The sequence below is a fragment of the Thalia democratica genome, chromosome 5, assembly GCF_965202585.1.
Source record: "Thalia democratica chromosome 5, ktThaDemo2.hap1.1, whole genome shotgun sequence".
Lineage (NCBI taxonomy): Eukaryota > Metazoa > Chordata > Thaliacea > Salpida > Salpidae > Thalia > Thalia democratica.
In genome coordinates, this window is record NC_139169.1 from 19,692,111 (window position 1) to 19,707,935 (window position 15,825).

At 27.9% G+C, this 15,825-nt stretch overlaps 1 protein-coding gene across 1 annotated transcript; it reads right to left on the minus strand.

Moving 5' to 3' along the window:
• Nucleotides 1-2,579: 2,579 nt before the first annotated feature.
• Nucleotides 2,580-13,862, minus strand: LOC145836318 (protein DD3-3-like). Its single transcript, XM_082944130.1, has 15 exons — nt 13,812-13,862; nt 8,844-8,948; nt 8,609-8,686; nt 7,899-8,097; nt 7,126-7,320; nt 6,730-6,925; nt 6,105-6,285; nt 5,529-5,669; nt 5,059-5,183; nt 4,626-4,673; nt 4,276-4,418; nt 3,796-3,963; nt 3,210-3,344; nt 2,952-3,033; nt 2,580-2,778 (listed from the first exon to the last, which is right to left on the minus strand). The coding sequence occupies exons 1-15, from the start codon at nt 13,860-13,862 to the stop codon at nt 2,580-2,582; spliced, it is 2,046 nt and encodes a 681-aa protein (XP_082800256.1).
• Nucleotides 13,863-15,825: the final 1,963 nt, after the last annotated feature.

The following is a 15,825-nucleotide window of genomic DNA, read 5'->3' on the forward strand; positions in this document are numbered from 1 at the left end:
CTAGTTTAAGATAAGCAAAGAAAACTATAGAAGTTTCATTATAAGAAATTTTATTATCACAACTATAAATATTTAAAAACAAGAAAATTATGTATAAGGAACAATTGTTTGACCAAACAATTTATAGATAACTAAATTATAAGAAATTTTTTTACAATTTTCTATATTTTCTTAACAAAAAAAAACTTAAATATAGTGAAGCTTTACTTTTACCAGGTTTTAAATTTTGAAGTATATTAGTATATTAACTTGTAAAAAAAATAACATCTTTTAGTGTGCCAAGAACGAGCTTTTTAAATTTTAAATAAATAGCAATAGTACAACTTTAATGTCTTATTTTGGTATAGTACAAAAAGTAGTTTTCTTACTATTTATATCTACTATATATTGAACACAATCAAATATGCAGGAACCATTCCTACTGAAGGTGTTTCAATCATATTTTTAGGACTTTTAAAAGAACCGGAGTAGATAGAATAACCTCTACTATCTGATTTCAATGTTTTTTCCTCATAATTTACAGGTTTTTTCTTGATATTTTTCTCCCGATGAACGTATTCTTTTAACACCTCAATCACGGAACAAATTTGCTTTTCCCTCGCCTACAACAAAAACAAATGAAAATTTCTTAGCTTCACCATCAACATTACAACAGCTAGTGCTTTTTGAAAGCTCTGTTGTTAAAACATTAGATGCCTTACAAGAGCAACTATTAGTGCGTAAGAGGTCTTTTTGACCTAAGCATCCTTTTCTGCACTGTTCTATATAAGATTACCAACCATTTGGAAAACCAGACTTAAGTGGATTTATAACTTTGCTAGACTTTATTCCGTGAAGATAGAGGGAAGCATTGTCAACTTGTTTACTCTTGTTTTGATCAACAGGATTAACTCTATAGATATGGAAAACTTTTAGGTTGTTTTCAGAAGTTTTATCATTAATTGAACGCAATATAAACTGGTAATCTTCATCTGTTGACTATAATACTTTAGTCCTATACGTCAATGATTTATTATTACTCGTTCGCAAAAGACTATCTAATCTAAATGACAACTGTTCAGATAATGTGATAACTTTATGATTAAATTGAGATTCTAATAATTCTATATGTGGTCTTTGGTTCGTATCTATTTCCTCTTCAAATCCTGAATAAAACTGTTTAGAAGTATAGCCATTTTCAGTTGTTGAACTACCTTGATATTTTGAATTCTTAGACAGACTTAAAAGTTTTGTATTGCTTCTAGTTTGTTTACTAAACCTAATCACTTGTAATATGTTGTACTGTACAAGTTTAACAATTTTTTGCACATCTTCTTCGACCTTATGACAACCTACGACAACCAATGATGCCATAAAAGCACAGTCGATAATATAACATATTATGAAAATTTAAAGAGTTCATTGTTAACTTAGTTCAGTATAACTTTATTTATATATTATTTTTTAATTTTATCAGCTGTTTATTTTAATTTTTACACGTTCAACAGTGTCACTTTTACACTAAAATAATTTAACATGACTAACACATTTATTAGGGTGTAGTTTTCAATTTTTTCAGTGATTTTTTTTGCATCGGTTTCACTTTTTTACGATATCCCAAAGTTTTATTCAAAAAAACTAACTTAATTGTTTAGTTTAATACTTTGATACTTTAGCCCAACATAAAAATTTTAATTCTAACTTTAGTATTTTACTCTATAGTCTTAAAAACTTATATTCTTTTATAAAATTTGCACTTATGAGTATGTTTCATAACCCAAAACCTGAAGTATAGTTCAAAATATTTTCTTTACATGTAAGATGTAACTATATTATCTCACCACTAAATTTGTTTTAATTTTTTCTGATCAGTAATGTGTTAAAAAGTAAGCATGGTCCAAAACGACGACCTAAAAGCGATTTTCTTAATAAATTTGTCAAGATGCTTTGCGTAAAAGTAATGAATTGTAAAACTGTCACGTCTAGTCTAAAAGTTTTGCTGCATGAAGAATTAAAATGGTGATTATTTTTAATTTACATAATCAAAGCTGTAAAAATTTATTTTTGTACTAAACGCTACTCATTGTTTATAAAAGGCTAGTAATATTAAAGATCAGTCTAAGCTGAAAAAAAGCAGAGTCAGCATAAAAAGCTTTTTATGTTATTTTCAAATTTTAATTTTTTAAGTTTTATTTTTTGTAACTTTTTAAATGTTTCGGTAATATGGGTTAGGGACAAGGGTATAATCCTAAGGTAATTTACCTCTTTTATAAATATGAAAAACAGTTTTCAGTATTCTACTATTTCTTAACATAAAACTGATCATTTTCATAATTCATAACAGCATAATATAAACGTATTTAGTTTAGTTTAGCATTAAAAACTGAAAATTTAAAAATTTTTAAAATATCTAAAGAAACGATTTAAAAAAATGTAATAAGTAATAATCAAATAACTATTCACTTAAAAGCATTAAATTAATTAATGGTAGCAAAAGTGAGAAAACAATTCTAAGCGTGTATTAAATAGTTTTAAATCATTAATTTTTAGGAATATATAAACTATTTAATAAATAAGACCGAGTTTTTAAACAATGTTATTTATTTCTTCATAACAAGCATCACCCCCTTTTGACTTCTGTTAGTGAACTGGTTGTTTCTGGTGCACATAAAATGGTAGGTTCCCGCATTCAGGGACACAACCAACCCTGAAAACGAAGGGGTGGCATTTTGAAGGAGCGAACCAACTTCTGCTGCCGTTTCGACAGACTTTTCTTCACAGTCAGCTGCTTTTTTGCAACTGTTGAAAATCAAATTTTTATTCAGGGTTATGTCACTGGTTGATTTTATACAATTAAATCAAGCTTTTGCTCTATTTTTGTTGATAAAACTAGTGTCATATACTGTTTTCAGTGTTAATAGCGAGTAGTTTCGTTTTAAATTGAAAACTAAACGAAATTTAACGCGACTCACTGATAATGTCCCGAAGAAGCGAGCTGAATCGCGATGCTTTCCGCATCCTCCGCATCGTAACTACTCCAATAAACTTTCATATCTGATAAAAAAACTTTAAAAGTATAATATTAGCAATAAACAATACTGTACACTAATTTCATGAGTTAAATTAAACATGTTGGATTTCTTATAAATTAAGAAGTCATAAAACTTAGAGCAGTAGCATATGAGTAACGTTTTGTTTTAAACGCGACTTAAAACAAATTTAGTGTGCACTTTTAGTGAAATCAGAAGATTCGTAGGGTATTGGGAAGTTTTCGTTGGGGGCGAGTATTTGCACCATGTTGTGTCGGTCGGTACCGGCTGTCCCCTGACCAGCACTCCCCCCTTTTCCATCGCTACCGTTGTCATCTGTTGAAAATGGATTTGTGGTTTATAAATTTAAACTTGTGTAATGGCGCCATATACTTATAGTTATCTGATCGCCACAATTATTATTTTTTAGCAGATTAGTGCCTTTCTAAATAAATATTATGTTGAATCAGATGCAAACTGATCTGCAAAAAAGCTTTGAAAAAAAGAGGTAATATTTTAGTCAAGTTTTACTTCTCGGAAATCTTTTTCTACAAACTACACAAATCTCTGTAGCACTTTGAGTTGCAACAAATTTTAACGGTAGTTTAACAAACATATATAAAACTCGAGGTACTTCACAAACGCTCGTAAACATAAACAAAAAGATCAATAACATAATCAATTTATATTTTAAAACTTGTGTAATGGCGTCATATATTTAACAAACACATATAAAACTCGAGGTACTCCACAAATGCTCGTAAACAACAAGATCCTGCGAACTTACTGTTGTCGTGCGTGTTGGAACCGGTCCACTGTATGTGGATCAAGTCGTCAGTCGAGTAAGTCCTCCTTGTCGGGGTGAAGTCGTACTCAACTCCGGGAAAAGTCTGCACGCCGTTTCCCCTCTTCCCTCGCACGTTCACGTTTTTTATCACTTTGTCGTCTGGAATACCTGAAATAAAATCACTTTAATCAACTACTGTTCTGTTTAGCTGTTTTTCAAGTATAATAAAAAGTGATTTTTAATAACCACTCAGTTAATAAATCTGTACGTTTATTTGTTCGTTAAATTATATTTACGACTGCAAGAGTGAAATATAGTTGTTTTACTATCGAGAAGCTGAAAGCGTAATATCAGTTTATACGTTTAAGTTTAACAATATTTTCTTAATTTGATTTTAGATACTACTTTCTATTTTTATGTACTACTTTGTACTCCAACTATGTTAAAAAATCAACAAAAAAGCATTAGTTTGAATCTCACCGCTTGTTCGCTTTCTGATGATGAAAACGTGGCTCCTGTCCTGAAACGTCCTGCCGGTCTGCTGCGTGTTGAGGGCAATTTGCAATTCCACTCCCTCCCCCACGTCGACCTTCTTGTTGTTCTCTATGACGTCGTCGTTGTCGCTGCAATGTCGAAACTATTACATTCGTATAAATCTTATAAAGTATATTACTTTTTTATTTATAGAATTTTCTGTTTTTTAAAAATATTTATTCAAGTGTGTTTTATTTGAAACTTTTTGTTGTTGACATCGTGACTTATAATATTTTGTTTAGGCAAGGATTGATATTTCTAAAAATAATGTAAAAAGGATGTTTTGATAAACTAACTTTGCATCAGTATTCCACGAGTTATAATCGTCAGTTGATATGTTGTACCTGTTATTTAGTTTTTGTAATATTAGTCATATATTGATAATTGTCTTACATTAAATTTTTATATAATATTAACCCTGTTAGCTTAATTGTTTCGCACTTAATACTATAACATTGATATAATAAACAATTTTGTTTTCCGGTACAAATGTTTAATAAAAATCAAAAAGTTTTTAATGAACTCACAAACATACAGTTTTGAGATTAAGCATTAAGTTAATCTCTAATTTTATTTTAATTTTAATATTTTGCTTTTTTTTTTGAAATAAACTGTAGTTTTACAGCTAAATAAAAACTGTTTAAAGTATTTAAAACAACTACGTTCAATTAAACTCTACGTGTTACTTCGCTATCAAAATACTGTGAAGAATTCAGAAATTGCATAAACCTGGTTATGAAGACGCATCTGTGATCTATTTCATTCATGAAATGTGGAAGCTTCCACACGTAACGGAGCTCCCCTCCCAACCTGTCCGTGTCCCCTAGGTGGTTCACCCGCGAAAAATCCGAAACCTGTACGATTTAAAATGTTTCAATTTTATTTGGAAATGTTTATATGTCGAAATGCAATTTTAACCGATTAATAGTATTACTAAACATCAAAAAGAATGAAAGCGTGTTATTCTATTGTCGTATACTTTTATATCAAGTATGTTTTAATTAAAACAGTTTAAAAGAAAGAAAAAATTAAACAGTATTTCTTAATAGATGAAACAACTTAACAACCTTTAATTGAGAAACATTATGTTTTGTTTATCATGTTTGTTTTAGTGCAAATGAAAACTGTTGGCAGGAAATTCGCTCACGTTTATTCGAGGAAGTAATTTAAATATAGCTTGCTACGTCATAATAAACTACCTCGCATTCAATAGGCGGTGGTGAAATGAAACATTGCTCTTCGATTTCTTCATACTTGTCAATTTTTTCCGATATAAGCGGCCTTCCCCATTTGTAGACAATTCCAATTGACTTCAATTTCTCGTTGTTGTTTGCTAAGCACTAAAAACGATCTCCATTGTTGTGCATAAAGTTTCAAGTTAATTTTTTACTGTAAAACTTTGTCGCGCACTATTAAAATAATGACTAAGAAAGTACTTAATTGTTGATAAGAACAATCAAGTATTTTTTTACGTATTTAGATCTTATCAAAACTATAAGTTGAAAAAATTCTATTAAATACACCAAACTACCAATTATTACAATAAATTTAAATATTTGAAAATTATTCAGCCGGGTTTTTCATTAAAAATTTAAAAACAGGCTTTCAAAAAAACTGTTTTTAGTTAAGTACTATGTTTGTAACAAAAAAAAACTCTCACAAAAATTAAGAAAACATAGAAAAGAAAAAAGTTCAAATAAGTTATTACAAGACTCGTAAAAGATTTTGTATGCGAAAACTTCCACCAATTATTGATACGAACAACTCAAACGTACAGCCTGCTCGTTGTCCTCGTCAGAAAGCTCGTTGTAATTGTGAAAATCTCGCCACTCTCCGCCTTTGTCATCACACGAATCCGGATTGTTCGCTTCAGAGTAATGCCTGTACCCGCCGTCGGGAAATTTCTCCACGCATCTCCCGTACGCTCGACTGTTGAAACTGTTCTCCTTGTAGTACCTGTAAAAATTTTGCACAGAAAATTTATGATCAATAAAAACCGTCGAAAAAAAAAATTTGAACTGTTTCAGACTACTAAGAGAAAATTTTTTTGATAACAAAATCAAGTTAAACTACTCACAGTTTTTTACGACACGTTTATGATTTTTTTTTAAGTTACCTACTTAACAGAACAAGCTGATTTGTTAAACCTTTGTAAATTTTTTTATAAGCAAGGCACTATAGCTAAAGCTTAATCAAATATTAAGAATTTTGTGGTATTTAAAACTTTTAAAATGCTGCAACTTATAACTTCTAAAAAAGACTGTTCAATGAACAAATAGTTTCTGCAAACGTGGTGTTTAACTTACAAATCTAAAGTATATAGCTACTAATTTCAAGCAAACAAGCCCACAAACACTTAAAAATCAACAAACTACAAGCAAACAACAAAGAACAACAAACCGGCAGAGGTCGTAGTTTGGGGAAAGTACCGCGATGTCCCTCCACGGGGTGGGGTGCCAGTACGGGAAGTAGTCCCTCTCCTCCGCGCACTCGTACCCCCTCCTCGCGCCTCCGGGGTTCTGCCGCGTGTGAACCGCGCTCTCAACGTTGTCAGCGTTCTTCTGCATGTTTCCTCCCTGAACGGCTAGAAACAATCCTGAAATGTGTTTACCTATAAAAGCATGTGATAGTGTCTACCACGATTTTTAAACTGTAATACATTTGCGCTAAGAATTTTCGTTAGTTGTACGCTAGGTATTAGTAGCTGAAAAAAAAATATTTAGTGTTTTTTTACTTGAACTAAATAAATTTTACCAACTATAAACTGAAAGTATTTTTAAACCAATCAGCGCAAACCTTCGTTTCTTTTCCTCCAATTACAATCGTCGTACCACCACCAAGGCTCGTGCAACCCTTTGTTTTGCGCGTTCTCAGCCTTTGCATTGTTCTTGCGGGCTTCCGACTGCGCCTTGGTTGTCTCACCTTCGCCGAATTCCTGGTAACTAGGTGTCGTCGTTTCCTTGCCGTTGCGGAATGTTATCAGATCTTGGGCTAAAAAAATGTAGTTGTAGTTTTTAAACAGCGGCATAAACTAAAAACATTTAAAAATATAGTTTTAAGTAGATAGTTGTATATTGAGATGTGTTTCAGCAATAATATTTTTATTTTAAATAAGTTTGTTTTTGATTTAATATTAAATAAGTGACTCCTAAGCTTTTTAAAAGCCTTGCACAGAAGAATAAAGTTATTTAATCTTTAGCTTATGACAAAAAGAAGTTTGTAATAACTCTTATTACTGCAGTTTAAAACTATTTGTAGAACAAAACATAATATAACTGGTCACAAACTAACTAAAAACTGCTTTAAGATAAGATACAGAAAGCTATACACATGTTCAATTATAATTATATTGCACATAAACTTTTTTTTGGACACTGTAGTTTAAAACGACACGTTTTGAAACACCCTCGTATTAAAATATTAGTACACTTTAAACACATTTAAAACTAAAGTCATACAATTTTTTTAAATATTTCAAAGCCTAGAATGTTGAAAAAGACGGATATTATGAATATTATTGTAGAACAATTATCAATTTCAAAGCTCCACAAATTTTCAACAAAACTCACGGAACAGGTCCTTCCTGACGTTGGAGTTGCCGCTGTCACCGCCCTCGTCCTTGTTCTCCTGGCACATGTACTGCAGCACCAGGTTGCAGTTCACCTTCAGCGGTCCGTTTTCGTTGGTGACGTCATGACCGCACCCGTGCTGGTTGGTCCACGTCACTTCCAGCTCGCTCCTCCCCTCAACGCCGCTCTCGAAGTAGCGCTGCGGAAAGTTTTGTTTTCTTGAATATTTTGTTTAGCTCTGAAATAATATTCTGTCTACATCTTTTTACGATTATGACGTTTTCAGGGGTAAAAATTAATTTTATTGACAGATTGCCAAAATGAAACCCATAAAAAGGTATTATTATTATCATTATTATTATATAATTTATTGTTCAATGTTGGACTCAGGCATCAAAACCTGAGCCACTTAAACAGGACACAGAAAAAGTAAAAGAAAATAAACTTATACTCAACACTTTAAGATAAATTATATATATATACGTATATGAATATTTAATTTAGCGATGAAATACTATTCAGTCTACATCGTTTTACGATTATGACGTTTTCAGAGGTGATCTTATTGACAAATTACCAATATGAAACCCATAAAAAGATATGTTTTTAAATTGATAAACTGTTTATGAAATGTATGCAGGTATTAAAAATACTTGCAATACAGTTTGTAACTATTAAATAGCCAATAAAACTATTATAAAAAATCTCACCATCCGATATTGTTGCTGCTCATTCTGTGAAGCGCCTTGAACAGCGTCTCCTACATTATAACCGCCTTTCGCATTGTTCTGTGTTATAGAACTTATTTTTATGAAGCTAAATACTTTTAAAACTGGCAGAAGCAAAAGTTTGAGAAAAACGTGAACTTAAACGTACGATGATACCAAATTTTTAACTTATACTATTGATTCACGACAAAAAATAAATTAAAACTCAACAACTTGCCTGAGAATCGAAGAGTCGGTTACCGTTTGCTCTATTCGTTGTTTTCTCATTCAGTCTGTTGCCGGAACCCCTTGGATAGTGCAACCATATGTCTGGTTTAACTGACTTGAGCAATATCAAAAGAACAAAACAAAACGATTTGTTCATAATTTGTAAAACTACGTGGAAAAAATTAATTGCAGTTTTTTGTTCAAGTTCGATATTTGATTTATAATTTAGTATATGATGATATTTATTTAAACTAAGGTGCAATTCATTGTATATATAACGTTTCCTTCTATTATAAACAAAAAAGGTAAACTCACATATGCGAAAATAGTTGTAAAAATTACTTAAAATAGATACCAATACAAAAAAAACCTCTTTTACTATAATTTTTAAAACTATTATAGTTTTTAGTGAAATTTTTAATAAAGGAAAATATTATTGTAAACAAACTTTCCTTGTTCTGTACTGTGTTCTATTGCATTAATTTCATAAAAGTAGACCTTAGAGCTTCACTGTTATTTATATTTTAAATACCAAGTGTCTAACGTCACGTGGAAAAGTTATACATATAAATTAATTTTGTTTAAAATATGAATGTTAAACACTGTTTTAAAATACAAACAATTAAAATTAAAACAGGTTCAGTTTGAGTAAATGAACAAAACAAGTACGAATTAAACTAAATATATATAACTAGCTAATGTTTTTTCCAACTAATTGTTCGAATAATTATTTCCTATAAAAAAAATACTACTTTCTAGATAGTTAGTTAACTAAAAGAGTTGCAATACCAAAAGGCCTTCACAGTATATTTAAAATAAATTTATAATTTTATTTATTCAATAAGTTTTAAAAACAAGTACATAAATATTTTCATTGTATTCTAATTTTGTCGTGTATGACGTTTCAGCTTCCTTGTAAGCTAATCAACAAAAAACAAGCTTACAAATATCAATTTACTTGAAATATTATACCACCAAAATAAATTATATTTTAGTTTAATAAAGGTGTTAAGAACATTTTAGAACTTACACCATCATGTTATTGTAAACAATTTAAGTGTGTATCAGTTGTACCTGTTGAAAATTTTGAAGTATTTTTGATAAACGGTAGTCTAAATCAATACGTCATAATAGTAGATTATTTTAGCTTATAATTTTGATCTATTTTTAATGTCGCATTTGAGCTGTTAACGATTAAATAAAACCACTTTTTAACTTATTTAAAAATTAATAATGGTCTGAAAAAACGTAAAAACAAAATTAAATTGAAACATGTGAACTTACTATCAAACATGTTAGATTTTTGACTTCATGATTTTAATAAAGTTCATAGCTATAAACTATTTCAGTACAAATTTTTTCTTTGTAACGAGCATTTATAGAAACTGTTAGACATTTTGGTTTTAAACCATAACTAACAGTTAGCCTGGTAAATGATTACTAGCAATAACTTAAACTTAATTCTATTTAAAAGATGTCCAAGCGTTATAACAACAAATTTTAATTTACCAAACAAAATAATTGCCTTAGTTTAACAAAAGTCATAAACTTGTTACATTAGTTTTTTACACCTTTTTTTTACGTTATAAATAGTTAAAAACCTATTTTTATTTTTAAAAGGTTAATAGGCAAGCTTGATTTCAATAAATTGTATATTCCTATGAATCTTGATTTTATAAGACAACTTTTGCATAACATTTATTGTAAACATGTCTAGTATTATACCTATAACATATACGAAGCGTAACAACAAAATTAGTTTAATTTTTTTTTACAATATCGAGCATTGTCAGTTTTTCAAAAGTTGTATTTAATCAAAATATACAGTGATATAAATATTAATAAAAAATGCAAGTATAATAAATACTTATTTATTTAACGGCTGTTAGTATATACGTGTTTGACTTTTTAAGTAACACTTTTTCTATATAAAAAGATAATTTTTACACAACACATTCTAATTTATGCTAAAATAAATTAGTGTTTTCATATAAAGAACAAAATAGATTATTAGTTTTTTTTGATTATTTTAATACTATTTACTATGATATTTACTAATACTAAGATAAATTATTAAATGATTACAACGTTTTACTTTTAACCTTACTACAAAGTTACAAAAGTCTCAAATTCATACAACATAACAGGTAAACTGTACCTTCAACTAGTTTTGAGTGCGCTTTTAAATGTTTTGGCATAAGCATAAACAAAATATCATTTAGTTTTATCATTAACGTAATTATTAACAACAATGTTACATCTGTAGTTATTGTAATGGTGCATAATTTGTTCTAGACGTTATAAATTTTATGATAGAGATAAAATTTCTTTAATAGCTATTACAAGCACGTTCTTTTTAAAGGCTAGTAGTACTATACGATAATTTTCAATTATAATATTTATATCATAAACAATATCTTTATATTTTATGCTTAAAGTACATACTAAATGCTGTAAAAACATTTTCAATCTTTTAGTCCATCATACTTTTTAAGCAATCATAATCTCATACTAATTAAACAGTATCTTAACTACTAGATGAGAAATAAAAATAACCAAATTTCGGTCAAAGACATCGAAAGTGCTTAAATAAAAATCTAAAAGTGTATGTAACAGTCATGGAAAGTAGTATTTAAAAAACTAAATAAAAGTTTATTTCAAATTTTATACTTCAAAACATAACAAATTAAATTTTAATATCAAGATTGAATTTATGGTTAAAGTTTAAATTTTAGTTAAGTTTCAAAACCAATGTTGCTACAAAAAAAGTTATAAGAAAAATATAGCTTTATAATTTCTTCTAGTCAATTTTCAAAGTAAACATTGCTTAAATAAAAACGCAGTTATTAGTAGTAAGCAGGGACGTAGCTAGCTCAAAAAAGTTACGAATCTACAAAAACTAAAGCATCTGAAATGACGCGTGATAACGTCTTAGCGGGAACAAGGCAATTTAAACTACCTCTAATGTTATTAAATTTAATCTGAAAATATGCAGTTATGTTAATACATTAAAAATGGAATGTTGAAGTAAAAGTGATAAGTGTATACAAGGTAATTTATTTTGCTTCACCTTTGACTCTTCATGTGTTGCCACTTGTGTAAACCCAGAAAACATTCATTAAAAATAAGTATAAGAAAATCACAGTTTAACTCAAAAACATTTATATAGTTTTGAAGTCAAAATTTTACGTAGTCAATAGTTATAACAAGTTATGCAAATTTTTGTAACATAAAATTGTATGATTTCAAGTTTTGAACCTACAGCTTCCATTAGAATAAATTTTGCAATGCAGCTTTTTGTCAAATTAAAGCTTTAACGCGCTAAATGTTACAAACTTGGATGTATTTAATTCGTTTAATTTTTACGTTTAAAAACGCTAAAGAGTGCATATATGTCGAAATTATCTCTCAGGAGTGCATAACTAAGTACAAATCAATACTAAAAGCTAAGTAGCAGAATATTTTCAAGTTGAAATAAAAGCAAGTTTTTTGGCACATAGGTATACGTTTCTGCGGATTTGCAGAAACGTACCAAGCTACGTCCCTGCTTTAAACTCTATTCTACCAATTAAGTCCTATTTGAAGATTAGAACAAATCTTAATCATTTTTTTTTGCAAATCATAAATTTTTTCTAACTTAAAATAAAGAATAATTTTGTTCATTATTTTAGTTATTTGAACTACATCACTAGAAACATCTCCTTAAACTTAAGAATGACAACTGTAGAATAGTTTTTAAAGCAACCTTTCTGAAAGTTTTAGCTTCTTAACTAATATTGATTTTATATGTACTTTTTTGAATAGAATTAATTATTCTACTTCAACTCCATACTACAATTAAACAAACTACATTTTTACAAGGTTTTCAAATTCAACTATGCTAATAAACAAATAACGACTCTGAACTACAACAATAAAATACCCGGTTATAATCTTAATTAAAACTTGTTCAACCTAATTGAGACAAACTAAGTTTTACATTCAGGAAAATTGGTTTGCTTAAAAAAATATTCCATAAATTCAAAGATATTACAAGATTAGAACGAAAAACAATATGTTATTTTAATTAACATTAACAACTTATTTATTTGCGTGGCGTTTTCTCGTAATAACATTTTAATTAAGTCTGTAAAATCTCAATTTAAAACTTAATAACGTATTTAGGACTAGCTTATTGTAAAATGAAATCTTGCCTAAAACTATTTCTAGGTTTTTAAGGTTTATAGAATAAATATACCTACAATTTTGGAGTTTTTTGTATATTAGTTTATTTATTTTAGTTAAAATAGTATATTTGTTTTTCAAGTATCAAAGAATTATAAATTAACTCAAATAAAAAACAAAAAATATAGTTTAATTAGTTTTTTACAAAGTTCCTTATTAGCATATTTTATGTTAAATGTTTACAACACTGGCTGTTTATAATATTTCCGAAAAATAAACAAACTAAAGCACATTTTTTTTACAAAAATAACAAATAAAAAAAACAGAACTCATGAAAACTAAACACTTTTTTTTTGTACTACAAACAGCTCAGCTTAATGGAGTTTTTAAGTATACATATGTTATAAATCTATATGAAATAAATTGCTCAATATAAGAGCTTAATATTCAACAATTGTCAACTCAAGCTCACCTAAAAGAATTTTCAGAGCTTTTTAAAGGGGCAATAAAATTATATGAAGCACACAAATATATATAAAGGGATTAGGTGATGAGAAAACAACTGATTAGTAATCAATTAGTAATTGTAATTACGTGCTGAGTAAATAAAAGGAAAATTAATTGTTCTAAAGTAAAATCAAACTAAGCAAAACAGTCTTCAAATAAAAAAACAATTGTAAATAAATTGATAGCAATAAATAAATAGATAAAACTTATGATGGTATAATTAACAAAAATTACGACAGTAATGAAAGTAAATATAATATTTAAAATTAGAAATAAATAGATCTAAAGTGGGGCCTTTTGAAGTTACTTCTTTTCTTGCATTGAGTTCTTTATCTCTGTCCGCTTCGGCACTGGTCATTTTTTCTATATTGCGAATAGAACAATTATCTGTCTTTCTAGGTACAAAGCAATTTATTGCTCAATATGCTGTTAACCAATATAAGAAACATCATCAACTTACACAACAAAAAGATTTTAGAGGCTGAAAACAAAAATTACATAACTTGCAACTGTAGAAATAATATAAACTGCCCATTTAACCGTGAATGTCTCTTAAAAGCTGTATATTAAGCAAAATTTAGAAACAAAGCATACGTTGGTTTCACAGGAAACTCTTTCAAACAAGGTGACAATAGCACAAGCACAGCATTCTCAAGAAATTACAATCAACAGCCTTGACTAAACTTACTACATCAAATAATATTGAATTCCCCGAAATCAAATGGCAAATAACATTTAAAATCAACTGCTCAGTACTTAGAAAAACATATAATTGTTTGAATGTTATCTTTTTTTTTACGAAGTTTACTATTCAAACAATTGTAAACTGCAGTGTTACGTATAATACTATTAAAATTTTACAGTTTTTTGTTTGACACTTAAATAATTTTACAAAGCAAATAAAGTTGATTGTTAACAACTTAATATGAAACTTTTGTAAAAATCATTATTTGTTTAGTTAATAATTTTAGAAGTTCATACTTTTTGTAATCATGACATTTTAAGAACCACTAAACCAAAACTAACTATTTAATCATAGCAATGAATATATTGAATTCATCTTTACAGATTTTATTTTAACCCATGTAAAAAAATTGATTTCATTTCAATTTTTTAATTGTGAATTTTATTTTAAATTTACAAAGTTCATGTTTTTAAATAAGTTATAGTGATTCATAAATAATTAGAAATTAACATAACAACTTATACAAAAGATAAAAATCGTTTAGTTCGGAAATTAAGTTTTGTTGTTTGTGAAAAAATATTTAATCTTAAAGTAATTTTTCAAAACTAAAACCAATTTTTTAAACTGAAAGGAAAACATTAACAAAAAACAAAATATTTCTAAATTATTTACAATAGTTGTTGTCGATGACTTTTCGTTTTATAAAAGTATAAAAGATTATGTTAACATGGTGTTTTTTTTTTTTATTTTTAACAACTACAATTCAAATTTTGTAAATAAATATATAAAATATCATTATATCAAGCTATAAGTAAACTTCAAAGTGAAAAAAAAAAACTTTTTATTAATTTCATAATTTTTAAGTGCAACTTTAAAAAAAAAGCTCGCATGCTAAAATGAGGTTTAAAATACATATTAAAACGTAGGTTTTTTTAATGAAAATTAAACTTTATAATTTGCTGTAAGTATTTCTACTATCTAAACGTAAAGTCTTGTTTTAAGTCTAAATCACCACTCTTCAATCATTGAAAAAATAAACTTATCGTCTTTAAGAGCATAAGTATTAAAATTTTGTATTTAAAAATTTAGTTAAAACGAAAAAACTTACTTGTTTTTGATTTTCCATTTTTATTTTATTTTGACGGTTAAACATGTTTTTAAAGATGATGTTTTTTTATGATTTGAATGGTTAAATATAACATTTATAATAATTTAAAATTATTTTATGTTAGTAAGCATTACGGTGTTTTTCTGTATTTAAAGTTTGATAACGTTTTCTCTTTGTTCACTTCTTAAGTTTATAACTTTGGTATTAATAAGTTTTAGCTTTTTTGCTTAATTTATTTTGCTTATTGTACATACACTGTTGATTACACACGAATATTATCTGATCCATTTAAACTTTAATCTTCACTTCATATTTAAATGCATAAGATAAGTAAATGTATGATCAAATGGCAATATAAACTTAAAAGATTTTTAACTTAAGATAACTTAAGTTACTTTAAGAAACTAGATAGTTTTTTAAATCTTAAATGAGATTTAGCACTTTAAGTTTTAATATTTAGGTTTTTTTTCGACAAAAGCTTTATTTTAATTGGATTTGAAAATTTTAATTAATATTGTTTTCTAAATA

What these genes read in the sequence shown, in the direction of transcription:
- LOC145836318 (XM_082944130.1), bottom strand. Translation starts at nt 13,862, where the DNA reads ATGACCAGTGCCGAAGCGGACAGAGATAAAGAACTCAATGCAAGAAAA. An exon ending in ACGAGGACAACGAGCAGGCT is followed by an intron (nt 5,670 to 6,104) that starts GTACGTTTGAGT and finishes GATCGTTTTTAG; the next exon opens with TGCTTAGCAAACAACAACGA. An exon ending in CATCAGAAAGCGAACAAGCG is followed by an intron (nt 3,964 to 4,275) that starts GTGAGATTCAAA and finishes ATTTTATTTCAG; the next exon opens with GTATTCCAGACGACAAAGTG.